Below are 19273 nucleotides of genomic sequence, written 5' to 3' on the forward strand. Positions count from 1 at the left end.
TAAAAACACGGTCACAAGCCCTAAGGCCACGCTTACACATGCGTTCAGTTAGACGCTGCTCGAAACGGTGGCATTTTATGCGATTTCGAGCAGCGTTTTTGAACGCGTAGTACAGTGTTTGACAGCACTTTTTAATGCACCCCATCATTGTGATGGGTGATGAGGAGTGTTAAAAAATGTGAAAATGCTGAAAAATAAAATAGATAAGAGCTCGAAAATTACAGCATTCGAGCGCAGGTCTGCGAGGCCCCATTGAAATCAATAGGAACGTTGTAATGCGAGTAGCGCAACGCTTCGGGACACCACACTAATCGCGGTAAAAAGCAGCATCTTCTGACTCAGAGCCCCTTCTCCTAGAAGTCCATTCATTTAGTTTATAGGGACCATACAAGCTGACAGCGTCCTGTTAGGGTGCTTTCACACAGGGGAATTGGCTCATAATCCGCAGAAAATTCTGCACCAAAATATACAGGAATAACTGCGGATTTTGATGCAGAATTGAAAATGGCTCAAATCGGTCTGCAATTCTGCATCAACCCGCAGTTAACCCTGAAGATTTTGGGGCAAAATTCTATGGCGGCAGTTGTGGTAGAAATGCTGCACATTTTCTGCAGCAGAACTTACCACAGCAAAATCCGCAGCATTTCTGCATCAAAATCCGCCCCATTGTTGCAAATTTGGACACAATTGGTTGCAGATCTCAGCCTGCTGGTCCCCTCAGCTTGTAGCAGCCCCCTAACTGCAGTGCATGTAGTAGCCCTCACCCGTCAACCACTACTAAGCACTGTAGGCGCTGGTCAGGTGATGCACCCACTTCCACCACCTGGTGGCGCCTGCAGATTTTGCCGTGGATAAATCTCCGCTACATGTGAACGCACCATTGAGAGCAGTCTGTGAAGTAACCTCGGAAACTCACATTTCCAGCACTGTTCTACACCATGGCCTGCCACTCCACTGATCCGCTGCTCCCATTTAGTTAATACTATACTAAAAAGGTGTTTCAACAGATAAAAGTTATTCATTGTACGATGAAAGGTTATAAAATTTTATAAATTCTGTGTGGCATCAAAGCAGTTTACAGTCAGCCTAGAAATCTGTCCTAACACGAGGCTGGCATTCAATAAAATATATCAGATTTAAGGGGGGGGGGGGGACTCTGTCCTGATAGTCACATGCTGCAGTAAAGTTTGGCATTGTCCACGCAGGTCAGATCTGACAAAGTTCAATGTGGAAAATCCGCATGAAATCCATCCTAAATCTGCATCCAAACATGTGAATGAGGTCCTCACAATCCTGTTCAAAGGCAACGGAAAATTTCTGTAGGGATGTTTGAAGAGCAGTAAAACAAAGTTTGCCACAGAAGTAGCATGCTACTTATTAGACCTACTGAATGAGAATGATGCTAAGCCGCACGTGGATCTGCCGCATGTATAGTAGCGCAGTCACAGCAGAACTCCAAGGATCAGCCGGACGCAGAAATCCACATGCGAGCAGTCAAACTCTTCCAAACAAGTGACGCACCCGGGTGACACGACCAAGACACTTCAAGAAGGCACTGCAGGCTCCTTGTCAAAGACTGAAGGGATGATCTGGGGAAGTGTGAGGAGCTCATACAGAAAGTATACCAAATGGAAAAATCTTTCTTTATACAATTAGCTTTATTTGTTGAAGCCATAAAACTCCTTTATAGAGTCGTTCAAAGTTTTAAAAATGTAACTATCTGCAGTAAGTGTTTTACAACAAGACCTCCTCGTACGTTAAATCCCCCATGGCTCTACCGCCAATCATTTTCTAACTGTATACCTGCATAGCATTCAAACTTGTACTATATATTTATATACACATTTATAGAGGGGGAAAAAAATTACATTTCACCATAAAAGTTTAAAAACAAAAAGGAAAAAAAAAAAACACAACCTGAAGAGCTTCTTCCCACGCCAATAGAGGAATACACGGTACGCGTCCAATTCCCAGCTAGGCGCTGCCGGAGTCTACAGCAGCTTAGAATGACAGCGCACAGACCATACTAGTCAATGGGCCAATTGACACATCAGTTTAATAACACGGTTCAGGTGATGAGAAAAAATGAAATTAAACACAATATGCACTATCCAGGTGTGATTGGATGTCACGGATCTGTTGCAGAACTACAAATTAGGGCCCCGTTTCAGATTTGGTGGACCTATAAAACAGACAACATATAGAAAGGATAAGTCGCCGGACAAAGAGATGGCGTACATAACGGCACAGGGAGGGAGAAAGCTCCATTTGTTGCAGACAAAACATGGGAGATTTTGTTTTTTCTAATGCCTGTGTGAATTTGGCCTTAATGTGTGAATCATCACTGCCGGCAACAATCGCCATCAACAATCGCCATGATCGGCAGTTATTTGAAGAGCCTGGCAGGGGACAGAGGAACATTTTATAAAGAAGGATATTACAAAGTTTGATTTTTATTTTTTTTTTACACTTCTTGAAAAGGACATTTTGGCCATGCCAGGTGACACCCATGCAGTCACATGACCACACCATCCTATCTCTGGTGCTGTACAGCGAGGATTTTCTTTTTCACATGACTGCATGAATAGGAAACCACAGAATCCATCCCTGTAGCCGTGTTAAACATACGATTTGAGACATATGTAGGCCAGGTTCACCACGGGGCATTTCAATCCAGTTGAAGCATTTTATCAGACTTGTCAGACAAGAAAGAGTCAATAAACAGGACAACTATCCCCATCCTGCATCATCTCCACTTCTACAAGCATCGTATGTCATACTGTACAATACCACATTCCAGGCAATTAGACAAAAGCTCAATTAAGCAGCGCCCACAGGACCTTCTCTCCACATTACAGTCAGTGGTGCCATTTCATTATTGATAGCCCATTCTTAAAATCAGCCCTCTGGTTTGGGGGCAGGAGGTATACAACCTGCAGTTCTTCTCTGCCACCCCTCTGATCCACTTTTTGCATTTGGGCTGTCCAAGATGGCAGCAGCAGCTTTCTGGCTGCCCAATACACACTGTACTGCTGAATGGTCTGTGCCGATCACATGAGCAGCTCTGGCCAATCAGGAAGTAGATATAGTGCAATGGTAATTTAACACTAGCAATGCAGTGTGCGGATTAGGCTGGCTTCACACAAGCGCATGTGTATTTGCACCCGCATGAGCTTACTGTTCTTCCGGAATGAGCAATGTTATTGCATCCACATTGGCGTATTTTACTGCACTTTTTCAGCACACAAGACTGAGTTCCACATGTGTTCTTTTTTCTTGTGCAATTGCATAGTGTTTCACGCATCTCCTAGCGCATTTTGCACATGCCCATTGACTTCTATGGACACTATTGGTGCGCAAATGCACAAGAAAAGAGCATGCTGCATTTTTTTTTGCGCTACCGAAATACGCAGTAAAAATGCACGCATGTGAACCAACATTAAAGTCAACGGGTTCTGTTCTCTGCATGTACAAATACAACCTTAGGACTCGTGTCCACGGGCGGATTTGATTTGCAGAAGATCCGCAATTCAAAGTGCCCATAGGGTTGCATTGGCATCCGCAACTGAATTTAAGCATGCGGATTTGATTTGCGGACTGTTTGGTGCGGAAAACAAATCTCAGGATGCTCCGTTTTAGTGCGGATTCCATGCAGACGGGCTCAATAGATGTCAATGGGTGCGGATGATCTGCTGTGCATACGCAAATACAACTGCATACGCACTGCGGATTTGCAGGTTAAGATCAATTAGGGAGGTTGTGAAAAGCTGGGAGGTGGGGTTGTGGATTTTTCCCCACACGGATGATCCGCAGTGTATCCATCCGGAAAAACCATTACATCCGCGATCTCCTGCAAATGGTTTCCACGTCTCCCACTGCGGAAATCTGCATCCAATCCGCCTGTGGACATGAGGCCTTAGGTAGTGAAGATTGCTTTGTCCATCTTGAATGCCCCAAAACAGCACTTGGAGCCAGCAGATCAGTGGGGGCAGATAATATGCCACCACCGACGCCTCAGGACGACTAGGGTCGCTTTAATAATAGTCTACAGTGCTTTATGTGTCGTGTCACAAACGGTTACATTCACTACAACTGATCTTGCTGACACAACTGCTGTGTCCAGATCATCATTCATAGATTTGTCCCGAAGAGACAGCGGATAACCAGACTGTTTTCACAAACCCGTCCTTAGAAAACTCTTCAATGGTAGACCATACAGGAAGTCCGGGGAAGAAGAAGAAGGAAAAAAAAAAAGTGTCGACCTCCTCAATCACAAAACCATTACTAGGAACGCTCAGAAACGTTTGTGTACATATTCATGAAATCTATGAATATTTTATAGGCTGTCGGCCTTGCTTTTAAAATCACTACTAACAAGCGCAAACACTACGCGCAAATCTGTAAGGTGACAATACACCCAATCTACAGTATTTATCCAAATAGGATATTTTTTGACTATTTTGCTATGCAGAGTTATACATTGTGGGTCGTAGTATTGTGTTACACACGTGTGTAGCGTTACAAAGCTACATATAGACAGACAATGTACCAACTGCTATCTTGTCACCAATTGGAATGACAATGTATCAAGTTGTCCTCCAGCAGCTCCCCTCTGCCATCCACCCCAGGCAGCCCTCTTCCCACACTCCATGAGCTCGCACCCTGTACACACTGGCATCCGTGGAAGCAGTGGGCGGTGTTAACGGCTGACGACCACCTCTTACTTCCAATAACTTGAAAAAGGAAATCGCTTTTCAAGAATTACTCTGCAAAAAAAAAAAAAAAAGCCGGGCTGCAACATGCAGATGCCACAAGCCCATCTCCACGCCACAGACAATGCCAGCCCTGCAATGCCCTCTGATCGCATCTGTCAAAACCTTTAGGACCCTTGGAGGAAGGAAAGCCATCTTAAAAGAAAGGAGAGACCCAACTCTGCCCAGATGGCAGCAGACTCCCCATTTCTCAAGGATGGAATAAAAAATAATGAAATATCTGGGTTTGTCCCGCCTCACATGAAAGCCATATGGTGGCATCCCTCTAATGCACAATCATCACTGGTGTGAACAGGGCGGATGGGCACACAGGTAATCCGGCACTGCAACATGCCCAGGGATCGCCCAGCAGCTGGGGATGGCAGTGGGCATTGTGCAGCAGGCATCCATAGATATATATAGGCACAACTTACTTCCCGATCACCTCGCACAGCTCATACACATCCTCAAACAGCACGTCGTCGTCGGCCATGGTCCTGAGGGGGAGATCTCCGATGACAGGACTGGACCGACGAGGTAGATTAGGTCCCGAGCGGAGGATGGCTGCACAAATCCTAGTCACAACCACACCGAGGCAGACGAAGGTGACACCCGGCGCTCCCCTTTCATCAATGGACCGCGGCAGGCGGCCGCTCTACATCTCAGGGCCGCCGCTCAACCAGCGTTCCGCCATCCCTGGGAAACCGAGCGCCTCCCGGCGCCGAGACACACTGGACAGAGACCGCGCCTCGAGCTGCCGCCGTCCACGAGCAGCGCGCCCCCGGGTTTTTTTTTTCTTTTTTTTTAAATGGCGGTGTCCGTTCCAGAGGTAACCGTGCCCCACATTTCAAACCTGAGGCGGGAGCGCGCCTTGCTTCTTTCCCCCTCAGCTGATATTAGGAGGAGGCAGGACCGTGCGCGTTCGCGCGGCGGCTCATGACGTCGGTGACGTCGGGGGGCGCGCACGCCTTCTCCACATCTCCTTCGTTCTCCCAATTGGGACGGGATGGCTCCTTCGCGCTCCCGCGGGCCGCTTGAGGTGGACGTGAAGCGCGCCTACGTAGTCCGTGCACGGCGGGGAGGGCTGAGGGAGGCACGGAGCCAGGGAGCCGTAAGGCGCCGCCGCTTCCCACACCGACTATCTCCCTGGCTGCTGGTTCTCCTCTTGGAGTTCCTGTCCGGCAGCGCCGTCCTGCTCCCCAATAGGGAGCCGCTGGGTGAGGAGCCAATGGCCCCCTACTGGCAGGAGAGTGGCGGTGCGGGCTCCTATGGGCACGGCGCTTACCACATGGGAAGTGCGGGGCTTGTCCAAATACTAGTGGATGGGAGGATGCTCTCCGGAGCCAACCGCCGTGGTAGGGAGCAAAGTGCGCTAGTCCCTACGTTAATACGCCGCCTGGAAACTGCAAGGTTTAGCAATATACGGAACGGCGCATTGTTACGTTTTTTTCCTGCGCATGAACAGCGTATCTTGCGCTGTCCTGCATCGGCTGCTTGTTTTTGTTTGTTTTTTAAAAAAAATATTTTCCATGCTTCCTACCATACGTAAAAAAAACCCCACCACCGCATATACGCAATGTAATTCTAGGACGCACCTATGGAAAACAATCGGGCTGTATGCATGTAACGGGCGGCAAGATAGAACCTGCTGCGATCTTTTTTTGCGCATGTAATTCACAATAAATATGCGCAAGTGTGAACGGAACAATGGAAATCAATGTACTTTGATTGACGCCATTTACTGCGTATTATACGCAATTCCGCTCAGTTTGTGTGAGCCGCCATACGTTAGGAGGTAGGCCGGTTTACATCTGTGTTGGACTCTCCGGTCGCAGGTTCCATCGCAGGTCTGGCTCAAAATACCGGAAGAAAACGTGCTGCATTCAGCGTAAGTCAGGCAGGCGACCCCGTTCTAGTCAGTGGGGTCCGTCCGGCGCTGTTCGCTTGCGTCTGTCTGACCGCAGGTATTCCCACTTCTTGCTCCCCAAACAGATCAGGAAAGTGGAACCCCAAGCTCAGATGTGAAGGTGCCCTAATTGTTTAATTTAGGTGATACTGAAGGGGTGTCGAAGCCTCATCTGTCGGTGAGGGTAAACTATGGGGGTGATCCGGAGAAGTCACCACAGAAACTACACCTGTGCCTTTCTAGCAGTTCTTCCGTCTTATTGTTCTAACGCAACAGGTTCCATAGTGTGGCGACCCCCGCAGGGTTAACGTGTGATACGTCTCTTAGTAAGGGCTTATTCACACAAGCAGTATCAGAAAACACCTGCAAATATGAAATCCATTCTACTGATGCTGCGAGGAAAGAAAAAAAAATCGCAGCATGCTCTATCTTTGGGTGCTCTCTCCCTCGGTACGTCTCGCCCATTGGTTTTAATCGGACCTTAAAGGGGTTGTCTCGCGCTGAAACGGGTATTTTTTTTTTCCATAGGTCCCCCGTTCGGTGCAGGACAACCCCAAAGGTTGTGGTAAAAAAAAAAAATGTTATTACTTACCCGAATCCCCGCTCTGCGACGTCTTTCTTCTTCCTTCACCATGATGGCCGCCGGGATCTTCACCCACGATGCACCGCGGGTCTTCTCCTATGGTGCTCTGTGCGGTCCATTGCCGATTCCAGCCTCCTGATTGGCTGGAATCGGCACACGTGACGGGGCGGAGCTACGAGGAACAGCTCTCTGGCACGAGCGGCCTCATTCACCAGGAAGAAGACCAGACTGCGCAAGCGCGTCTAAAAACGCCAGAAGAAAGCGAATTTAGACGGATCCATGGAGACGAGGACGCTAGCAACGGAGCAGGTAAGTGAATAACTTCTGTATGGCTCATATTTAATGCACGATGTACATTACAAAGTGCATTAATATGGCCATACAGAAGTGTATACCCCCACTTGCTGCCGCGGGACAACCCCTTTAATAGCCGCCGCGTGGCACTCACATTCAAGTGCGGTGTGATGTTTCCCATTGAAGTCAATAGGAATCACTTGCGATCCTTTCACGTTCCTATGAAGCACAGTTTCACAGACGTTATGTCAGGCGTTTTTTAAAATCAGAAACCCTTTGCATTGCAGTGAAAGCTGCGCGCTGGTAAGCCTGATGTCACGTTCACCGTGTGAATGTAGCCTAAGAGTCCTTTTAGATGAGCCGATTTATCGTTTGAACGAGCAGACGATGTCAGAGTTTGCTCATTCAGTCTCGTGCAGCCTGTTTAGGGCTCCTGTTCACGAACGATTGTGCATTGCGTTACCCACGACGATAATCTGGCCGCGAGTAATGCAGTGCACGCTTTCCATAGCGATGTTATGGAAAGCGCAGTCCCCTGTCCACAAGCGGAGGATCATAGCGATTCTCTGCTCGGGGGACTCAAATTGCGGTGAGCCTAATTGTCAGATAGACTCACCGCTGAGACCTGTCAGCGTTCCTCCCTTGTCCCCCGCGGCGGAATATTGCTGGTGTTATTCCGCCCTGCCCGTGGACAGGGAGCCTTAGACAGACAGATACATCGTTGGCACATTCAAACAAGAAATTGTTCAGTCTTTCACATTTGCTGTATAAGTGAATGCGAGTGACTGAACAAGCGCTGTTTAAACTGAATGATAAGTGAATGAGCCAACGATGGTTTTTATGCCTGCAGAAAATGAACAAAAAATGAACGATCATTCGTCCAGTCATCGACACATTAAGACAGAATGATGGTCGTTTACTATTGCTCATTTGAATGATCTTTTGAACGATAACCGTTTTATCTAAAAACACCTTAAATCCTTACAAAGGTTAATTATTACAAATCTGCACGCTCAGCTCGCAATAAGTTGTTAGTAAAACTTTACTACAATGCGTGTCTTTTGCACACGTGCTTCTTGTCACGAATATGCACACGACACTACTGCGTAAAGTATAATTCAATACTTTCACAAATGTTATACAAATATAGATTTTGCTTGCGGAGCCCGCCAAGTAGGCATGAGAAGGCTTAAAGGGGTTCTGTCATTAGAAAAAAAACAAAATCCATACTTCTCTATTCCTCCCCTGTCAGTCTTCTTACCACAGCATCTCCTCCCCGATCTCCTGGCTTTTCCACCCCCCACCCCCCTCCGAGTCACGTGACCTCCAGCCAGCCAATTCTTTTATTTCATGTTATGTAACGTACATTTGTGGCATTCTGCTTCCTGCAGGTCAGTGTACCTGGTCACTAGTGACGAAGCGTTCGCTGCCTAGCAGGGAATGACGAATTCTCAGCAGCCTGACTTATCGCACTGGCACGGGCTATACCAAATTTCTAAGAGCTGAATTGCATAGCCTATAGCCGTGGTGGCGAACTTATGGCACGCGTGCCAGAAGGGGTGCACAGAGCCCTCTCTGTTGCCACACATGCCAATGGCTGCTCACCACCATAGTGATTACCACTCAAGGTGCCGCAGCTCCCTGGCTGGTAATCACTCAGCGGCACTGATCTCGTGTGCACACTCTGACGGCAGTGTGTGCACCTGGGATCCTCCTCCCCTGTCCTTGGTTCCACAAGAGAAGGGAGGAGGCATCCGGGCACACACATTTCTGCCCACAGCAGGACCAAGAAGAGAAGGAGCAGCGCTTCGACGACATGGAGGAGGTAAGTATATGGGTTTCAGGGGGGTGCTGTTTCTACTGCGGTTGATATAAGGGACACTATTAGTAATAGTGTCCCCTAGATCGGCCCCTAGTAATAATAGTATTACTACTGAGGCCACTTTGCGGGACACTTACTACTGCGGACACTGTAGGGGACTCTATTACAACTGGGGCTGCTATAAGGGTCACTATTCCTTCTGAGGCCAATATAGGGACTACTTACTAATGAGACCACTGTGGGGGTCACTATTACTACTGTGACCAATATAGAGATACTGTTATTACTGGGGCTGATATAGGGGAAACTATGACTACTGAGGCCACTGTGGAGGTCCCTATTACTATTGAGGCCACTGTGGAGGTCCCTATTACTATTGAGGCCACTGTAGAGGTCACTATTACTATTGGGGCCACTGAGGGGGTCACTATTACTATTGAGGCCACTGAGGGGGTCACTATTACTACTGTGGCCACTGTGGGGGTCACTATTACTACTGTGGCCACTGTGGGGGTCACTATTACTACTGTGGCCACTGTGGGGGTCACTTATTACTACTGTGGCCACTGTGGGGGTCACTTATTACTACTGTGACAACTGTGGGGGTCACTATTACTACTTTGACCAATATACGGGATACTATTATTACTGGGGCTGGTATAGGGGAATCTATGACTACTGAGACCACTGTTGAGGTCACTATTACTACTTTGGCCAGTATAGAGACACTATTAGTACTGGGGCCACTCTGCATGTAGCAGTATACCTCAAGCTGACTTATAGTATGTTTACATGTGGCAGAAATGCTGTGGAATGTCCTCAGTGGAAATTTCCATGGCAAATTATGCAGTATTTCTGCATCTAAGAAACAGTCAAAATCCGTACCATTTGATGTGTTTTTTGCCCCAGATCCACAGCAGATTTCACACTCTCAATTTAAGGGATTAAGTCTGCTGCAGATCCATGGCAAAAGCTATACCAATTGTGTGGATTTTCTGCTGTGGAAAATCCTCACCAATTCTGCTTCGTGTGAACGCACCTTTATGTTGTTTCTATAACTCCAACAGAAGTGGATTTGAGTTAGGCTAACTTCACATGGGCACGTGCGATATCAGGCTGTGAATAATGGCCCGTCATTGCGCTCGCCAACATGCTATATCTCTGAGGATGCGAGGCATTTTTTAAAAAAAAATCAAAATCTCATCGTATCACTTCGTGGAAGTAGCGGTCAGCCATGGCGGAGGATCGCAGAGTTTGTTTCTAATGGGGAAACCTTGCATCGCAGTGCGTGCACCCAGCACGTGATGTAATGCTGCTGCCGGCCCCATTGAAAACAATGTGCGATGCTAGGGCATGCACAAGATAAGGCCTTTGTTTCCCGCATCATGGTGTGATACGATGTAGGGGGAAAAAATTAAAAAATCGCTCACATGTATGACCCCATTTAAAAGATTATGGTTCATATTCTTGCATCTCGCAACGTGCAAAAATCTCACAAATTCTCTCACCCATGTGAAAATGGTCTTACAGAGACGGCATCCCACAGCCGCATTTGCCCATTTCTTTTTCTCGCCGCCACCTTGTGCAGTGAGGTGTTCCAATCGCAGTCATGTTTCCATAGACTTAAATTGGTCTTTTATAGTAACATCTAATATGCAACAATGATGATAAAAAGTTAGTTTCACTAAAAAGGTTGTCTCCTCATAGATAACCTGTCATATGGGATCTGGTCACCACGGCTCTGCCTCTTGGGAATTCAAATAGCTGAATTTTCAGTTTGGCTTTTTCCATGCAGAGAATACTGCAGGGAATATTTATTATTACATGCTGCTCGTTCAAATGAATTGTCAGCCATGTAATACAAGCTGGGTTAAACAGAGCAGCTTTCCATTTTGACTCAAGTAAAGGACCCCTTTCCTGTTGGCTTCTCTGTTCAGATAGCTGGTAGGGGAGCCTGGATTGTAGAGCTGAGGCTACAGGTGGTTGGAATAAGGTCGGATCACATCTTTGGAATTGTAGTATTAAACCGTTCACAGCAGTCATTTGGTCTCGAGCGCCGTCCCTCACAGGGCCAGACTGAAGCAAATAGGATAACATGAGCTAAAAAAAAAAAAAATTGGCATGAATATATACCGGTATTTATAAAGTTGTGAGAGAACCCTTAGGCTAACTTCACACCGGCAAGTGCGATATTGGTCTGTGAATTACAGCCCAATATCACACTCGCTAACATGCGATTTTGCTCTGATGTGAGGCATTTTTGTAACAAGACCGCCTTGCATCACTTTGGTGAAGCAGCGAGCCTCCATCACTGCTGACAGCTGTGGGGGAGGATTGCATAGTTTCTCCCATTGTTTTCAATGGGGGAAACCTCACATTGCTCCCCCCTGCACCTACCGTGTTTCCCCTGAAAATAAGACACTGTCCTATGTTAATTTTTGCCCCAAAAGAGGCACATTGTCTTATTTACGGAAGGGGGGGGAGCCTTATACTCACCTGGTCTGCGGTGTTCCGATGCCTCGCGATGGTCTCCGGCGGCGCTGCGGCAAATTGCAGTGTCCTCCCTATCTGCCTTCTCACCTTTTTTTGGTGATGGGGCTTTGAATACCCCGTCTCCAGCAAAGCGAGCTCTGTGATTGGCTCATCGAGTGCCAGCAGCCAATCACAGACGGTCTCAATGAGCCAATCACAGTCACTCTGTGAATGACATCACTGAATGGCTGTGATTGGCTGCGGGTGCTCGATGAGCCAATCACAGCGTTCACTTTGCTGGAGGTGGGGTATTCAAAGCCCCGTCAGCAGAAAGAAGCTGAGATGCAGGTTAGCTAGGTCTTATTTTCGCCGAAGGCCTTGTATTTTAAGCTTCCCCGGAAAACCAGGGTAGGTCCTATTTTCGGGGAAACACGGTAGCACGTGGTGCAATGCTGCCACCGGCCCCACTGAAAACATTGGGAGATGCGATGCGAAAGCTCGCACAAAGATAGAACATGGCGCAATTTTTTTCCTGCATTGTGGTGCAATACAGCAAAACATTGCTTTTGTTTATGACGCTGTTCAATAGAATGGGGTTCATATTTGTGCAAGATCTGAGCATCTCACATTGTACAAATCTCGTGCGATTTTTCTTGATCATGTGAAGGCGGCCTTAAGGGTGTGACTATTTAAAAAAAAAATTTTTCTTTAGTTTTTCCTCCTCACTTTTACGGCTCCTGCACTATCGGGCTGTGATTTACGTCCCGATATCGCTCTCGCAAACCTTCAGAAACCCTCTGGATGCGAAGCGTTTTCACATGGAAACAATGGGTGAGATCGCAAAAAGATAGAACATGCTGCGACTTTGTTTTCACGCTGCATCGCAAGCGTGAAAACATCGCAGTTGTGAAGTGAGCAATTGGCTTCATAATTTTGCGATTTCTCACAGACTCGCAGCCCTGGGAAATTGTGTGATTTCATCGCCATTGTGAAGGCACCCTTGGAAAATCACAACTCTTTTATTGTTCTATTGAATTAGCTGTCTGAGGGCTTGCTTTTTGCGGGATGAGTTGTATTTTCTAATGGTACTATTTAATGTACCATATAATGTACTGAAAAACCTTTCAACCTTTTCTCTTGTAGTTTAAAAGTATATTGGTTTGCTGGAAAAACAATGGCTGAAACAATCTGTGAATCATGTGCATTCTATAAAGAATGCTGATTTTGGGGGTTTTAATAACGCACAATATATCTTCTGACAAACCTAGCATCTCAGAGTCTACTGCAGTACAACAGACTTTCCCATCAGGGAATTCCCAGGTTGCTACCCTTAAAGCTCATTCATATGGGTATATTTGCGCCTGCAGTCCCCCCAGAGAATAGAACCCATTGATTTCAATAGGTCCGCTCCCATGCACGTAGTTTGTGCATGCATTACGGTTGCACAAAAAAACCTGCAGCATGCTCTATTTTTCTGCGCATTTGTATACCAAAGGTCCATAGAAGTTAAAGGGGGTTGCGTAAATGAGCGGAGATGCCTAATATGCTGTGTAATTCCACTGGGAAAAGAACACATCTGGAACTAATTAGCCATTTCAAGTGGTGTGTCTTGCTTCCCACGCATAAATGAGCATGCCCTACGGGCGGAAAAAGTACAGTTAAATATGCTAATACATGCAAAAAAGTGCAGTGCTAAGGTGCGCACAAATGTGCATACACCCATATGAAGGTTTCCTTAGAGTAGTCCCTGTTAGCAGTAGCAAATGGATAGACTCAATAAAGAATTTGTGTTAACATGGCAGTATACAGTAAATGTAGTTGGTCAGGTAGTGGTTGGGCCAGGTGGACTATGTTCGCAACAGTATACAGATGGAAGGTCAGGGTTTGCAGTAGTCTAAAAGACAAGCCAGTTTCACTATCAGACAAAACAAATAGCACACCTTCACACCCCTCATAAACCAAATTATGCAGGCAAGGAGAGATGGGGATGGGTTCTTAGGAATCCTGGAACACAAGTGCATTTACTGTAGACTGCCACAGTTAATGAGCACTGGCCCCTTTAAGAGGCTAAGAGCTGTGAATGCACATAGCGAGTAGTGGGGAGATGCAGCAGTTTGGGGGGGAATGCTGTGCATGGAGACTGTTAGGCTACCTGTCCACGGTCGATGATCCACTTGCAATAAATCGCCCACAGATCATGCTATGAAAAGCTTTCCGTAGGCTAACAATGGAAAGTGCAGCCTCACTATGATTCTCCACTCACGGCATTGAAATTGCGGCATGCTGCGATTCTCCATGGTGAGCCTAGTTATTAGATTGGCTCATTGCAGAGACCTGTCAGTGCTCCCCCCTCCTCCGCCGCAGCAGAATATCGTTAGCGATATTCCATCATGGCCGTGGACAGGTAGCCTTAAGAGAGCTTGTGATAAACTTGTATTATACAGAGCTGCAGGAAAAAAGGAGAGAGTAGCAGCCTGAACCAATGATCAGACACGAGATGTCTCAGACTTCTTAAAGACACTAGATAAACTGTAGTCACAGATTACAGTTCTAGCCTATTGGCATTGAGTTAGGCCCAATACCCACGGCTGTATTTGCACTGCGGGATCCGGAGCGAGAGTTCGCCTGCGGATCCCGCAGCAAATACTCCCCATAGGACATGCTATGCAAAATGCTTTTCCATGCCCACAAGCGGAATCAACTGGGATTTTCCACTTACAGGGGAAAATCGCAGCATGTCCTATTGTAGCGCGAGCCTCGCACAGGCGGCTTCTGTTGCTATCAATGGAAGCCATCTATCCCGTGGCAAGTTGCAGTGGATCTACATCATTGCCAGCACAACTCCACTACGCATGCGAGCCAGCCGGCACATCCGCAGAGCAGAAGGAGGACTTCAAGACAGATATGCGGGGGTCAATGCCGGGGCACAGGATCTGATTCTGCTGTGAGGTTTCGCTGTCAGAATCCGTCCTGGCCCTGGGCACTTGGCCTTAACCAGCAGCCGAGGGGCAAGATCTGAAGAAAATAAATAGTAGGTAAGCCTCACCTATAGGTTCTAACTTGCAAATAATTTTTTAGGCCATGATTGGACATTTACTTTAAAATGTCACTGTTGGTTACAGGAGAATGGTCTATGAAGGGCAGAGAAGAATATACATCAATCAGCCATGACATTAAAACCAGTTAGGTGAAGTGAATAATAATGACTAACTTGGTACAATGGCACCTGTCAAAGGGTGAGATATATTAGGTAGCAAGTGAACAGTCAATTTTTAAAGTTGATGCACTAAAGCAGGAAAACACACAAGTGTAGGGCTCTAAGTAACTTTGACAATGACCAAAATATAATGGCTAGATGACTGGGTCAGAGAATTTCCATAATTGCAGGCCTTGTGGTATATCCATTGGTTACTTACCACAAGTAGGGCTAGGTGACAAGGCCTAAAGCTAAAATCGCAATTGTTTTCAATCTTCTGGGTGATTTTCTGTTTTAATCTATTTTTCTGTTGTTTATAAAGTCACTATTAAAGGTCCACCATGCTGGTGTCGGAATGAGTTGGATATATAAAATGCAGCCTTCCCTATCTCATATTCCCCCACACAGTTAATTTATTTTTGTGCCCTTTTCACAAGGTAGCGATGCCCGCTTTGTGCCATGGATAAGTAACAGAACCCCTTAGATTCTTCTACAGAGTAGAACTCCTTCCATGCCGCAGCAAACTAATAGTCTTCTCCATGCCTCCACAGAATAATAGAGCCCACTTTATGCCACCACTAAGTAATAGAGACCCTTTTTTTGCCTCATAAAGTAATACAGCCTACTTCATGCCACAAGGAAAATAAGAGCAACCACTATGCCCACAACAAAAAATAAAGCCCCCTCCATGCCTCCACAAATTAATAGAGCCCCTTCTTTGTCTCCACAAAGTAATACAGCCCACTTCACGCCCCTAACAGTGTCCCCACCATGCCTAGTACAAAGTAGCAGAGCCCCTCTGTTTGTCCACAAACTAACAGAACCCTGTATGTGCCACCCCAAAGTAACAAAGCCTCCTCTGTGCTTCTGAAAATAGTAAAGCCCACTCCTTGCCTACATAAAGTAATAGAGCCCCCTCTGTGCCTACAAAAAAAGTAACAAGGGCCCCTGTGTGTCTACACAAAGTAATAATAGCCCCTTCTGTGCCACTAGAAAGTAATAGAAGCCCCCTACATGGCTGCGCAAAGTAATAGAGCTCATTTGTGTTTCCACAAAGTAACAGAGCCCCCTATGTGCCACCACAAAATAATTGATCCCCCTTTGTGCCACCAGAAATAAGAGCCACCTCTATACTACAAAGTAATACAGTCCCCCTTCATGCCCCTGGCAAAGTGTACCCACCTACACAAAGTAATAGAGCCCCCTCCGTGCCAACACAATGTAATAAAGGGTTTGTAACAAACAAGTCATGCCAAAGTAATCTAATTTCCTTCTATGGTAGTATCACTGACTGGGTTGATCAGGGAAATGCGGTGGATATAGTTTTTCTTGACCTAAGTAAAGCATTTGACAAAGTATCTCATACTATACTTATTGAAAAAATGACCAAATATGGGATTGACAAGACAACTGTTAGGTGGATTCAGAACTGGCTGAGTGATCGTACTCAAAGAGTGGTCATAAATGGTTGAACATCCAAGTGGAAGAATGTATCAAGTGGGGTACCACAAGGCTCTGTCCTAGGCCCAGTGTTGTTTAACATTTTTATAAATGATCTGGAGGGAATTGATGGGAAACTGATCAAATTTGCCGATGACACAAAGCTTGGAGGGATAGCTAACACTAGGGAAGAGAGGGAGAGTATTCAAAAAGATCATGAAAAGCTTGCACAGTGGGCAGCGACTAACAGAATGGTATTTAACAAAGAGAAATGCAAAGTCCTACATCTGGGCAAGAAAAATGAAAAAAGCGAATTGAGCTAAGCAGCAGCACATGTGAAAAAAGACTTTGGTATACTAATAGATCATAGACTGAACATGAGTCAACAATGTGATGCAACTGCCAAAAAGGCAAACGCAATTCTGGGATGTATTAAGAGAAGCATAGAGTCTAGATGAGTTGAGGTAATTATCCCCCTCTACTCTTCCTTAGTCAGACCTCATCTGGAATACTGTGTCCAGTTCTGGGCAGCCCACTGTAAAAAACATATAGAAAAACTGGAGCAAGTTCAGAGAAGAGTTACCAAGATGGTAAGTGGTCTGCAAATCATGTCCTATGAAGAACGGTTAAGGGATCTGGGAATGTTTAGCTTGCAAGAAAGAAGGCTGAGAGGAGACTTAATAGCGGTCTTCAAATATCTGAAGGGCTGCCACAGTGCAGAGGGATCAGCCCTATTCTCATTTGTACAAGGAAAGACTAGAAGCAATGTGATGAAACTGAAAGGGAGGAGACACAGATTAGGTATTAGAAAAAACTTTCTGACAGTCAGGATGATCAATGAGTGGAACAGGTTACCACGGGATGTGGTGAGTTCTCCTTCAATGGAAGTGTTCAAACAAAGGCTGGACAAATATCTGTCTGGGATGATTTAGTGAATCCTGCACTGAGCAGGGGGGTTGGACCCGATGAGCCTGGAGGTCCCTTTCAACTCTGCCATTCTATGATTCTATGAAAGCCCCATGTGTGCCATCCCAAAAGTAACAAGAGCCCCTATGTGTCTTCAAAAGTAATTAGAGTCCCCTCTGAACCATCAGTAAGTAATAGAGCCTCTTCTATGCTTCCACAAAGTAACAGAGCCCCTCCATGCAGCCACAAAGTAATATAGCTTCCTCCCTTCCTTCACAATGAAATAGAGCACCTCTTTCCACCACAAAGTTACAGAGCCAGCCCGGTGGCTCCACATAGTAACAGAGCCTCCTCATTGCCTCCACAAAGTCATATAGTTCCCACTTTGCCTACTACAATATAATAGAACCCCTCTGTGCTTCCACACAGTAATAGAGCCCCCACTGTGCCACCGCAAATTAATATAAGCGCTGCGGAATAAGTTGGCGCTATACAAATAAAGATTATTATTATTATTATTATATCGCCCCACAATCCCTTTAACAAAGCAATAGAGCCCTGTCTGTGCTGCCAGAAAGTAATAGAGCCCCATCCTTGCCTCCATAAAAGGGCCATTCTTTGCCCCACAAGTACAGCTCACTTAATGCCTCCTGCAAAGTAATAGACCTCCAATTGTGCCCACAACAAAGTAATAGAGCCACCTTTATGCCCCCACAAAGTGATACAACCCACCTCTTGACCCCAGAAAACTAATAGGCCCCTCACCGTGCCCACAAAAAAATAAGAGCCCACTCTGTGCCACCATAAAGTAAGAGCCCCCATTATGCCTATGCTAGCCTTTTGTGTGCCCCCACAATGTAATACAACCTCTTGTGTGCCACTACAAAGTAATAGAGAAGCTGTAATACAGAGAGTGCAGCCTCCTCACACCATGAACTGTACACAGCCTGCAGCCTACTGTGCTGAGAGCAGGAGAGGGGAAAACGTGGACTATGCACAGGAAGCACTGCAGCATCTGGAATACAACTTCTGTGTGACTGACCATCAGCTTGTAAAGATGGTGAGGTAGTACGGGAAGCCATGGGTCCCCTGGAAGCCTCAGGCCCCAGGTGCCCTTTATACAATTCGTCACTGGTGAACACATGAACAGAGCGATTTGCAATTTGTAGAGTCAGAGTCTTCTGTAGGATTTTTGCTGTTACCCTTGAGTTCTTTCTTACCTCTTTCAGGATTGCTCATAGAGCTCTTCGTGTGATCTTAACAAAACGCCCACTTCTAGAGAGAGTAGCAAGAGTCCTGAAATTTGTTTGATAGACAGTTTTTCAGACCGCGGATTGACGTACACCCAGGTCTTTAACGAGATCATATTATTAATCACATCTCTACTGTTCAAGAAAAAAAAGGCTTCATAATAATAGCTGATGCTCCAGCAGCATTAGTATCTCTGCCAAAACAGCAGCTCTTTTTTAATAGTGCTAGACAAGCTCTTTGGCAAGTTGCACATTCTGATGAATTTGACTTTTAGTATTTGAAGCAAGGTATTCTATAACTGGCCATAAAAGTTAGTTTATTGTTAGCCCAACCTGTCTGAGAGATGGGCCAACAGTATAATAAAAAATAGAGGAAGGTCAGCTCTCAGATTGGATTTAGATATGTGTGAGCCTTTTTTTGTCTTTTGGAAGACAACCTAACCTCCATTCAAGAAACCTTTTAAGTACCATGTTAAAGACAATTTTAAGATATTTTCATACTTTTCGTTCCAGTAGTAGATGCTTATAGTCATTTCTGCTGGCATACTTCCTCAGAACGGTTCCACAGGCATTGACATAGCAACAGAAGTCTTTACTAGTAACGCCCTGCACGCCAGAAGAAGATTCCTGTTTCTTTTGGGTACTCCCTCATA

The 19273-nt window shown here is 46.0% G+C and overlaps 1 protein-coding gene across 4 annotated transcripts in view; it reads right to left on the minus strand.

Moving 5' to 3' along the window:
* The window catches only part of CASK (calcium/calmodulin dependent serine protein kinase), a 268122-nt gene extending 262349 nt beyond the window's left edge, over positions 1-5773 (minus strand). For 2 of the 4 annotated variants that reach the window (XM_066599973.1, XM_066599972.1), the window contains exon 1: positions 5186-5773. In XM_066599973.1, coding sequence (XP_066456070.1) covers positions 5186-5244 — 59 coding nt within the window. In that variant the 5' untranslated portion in view covers positions 5245-5773. The remainder of the gene's footprint in view (positions 1-5185) is intronic. The other 2 variants (XM_066599971.1, XM_066599970.1) reach the window with 1 other exon arrangement.
* Positions 5774-19273: the final 13500 nt, after the last annotated feature.

This window comes from Eleutherodactylus coqui, chromosome 4 (assembly GCF_035609145.1).
Source record: "Eleutherodactylus coqui strain aEleCoq1 chromosome 4, aEleCoq1.hap1, whole genome shotgun sequence".
In the NCBI taxonomy this organism is placed as follows: Eukaryota; Metazoa; Chordata; class Amphibia; order Anura; family Eleutherodactylidae; genus Eleutherodactylus; species Eleutherodactylus coqui.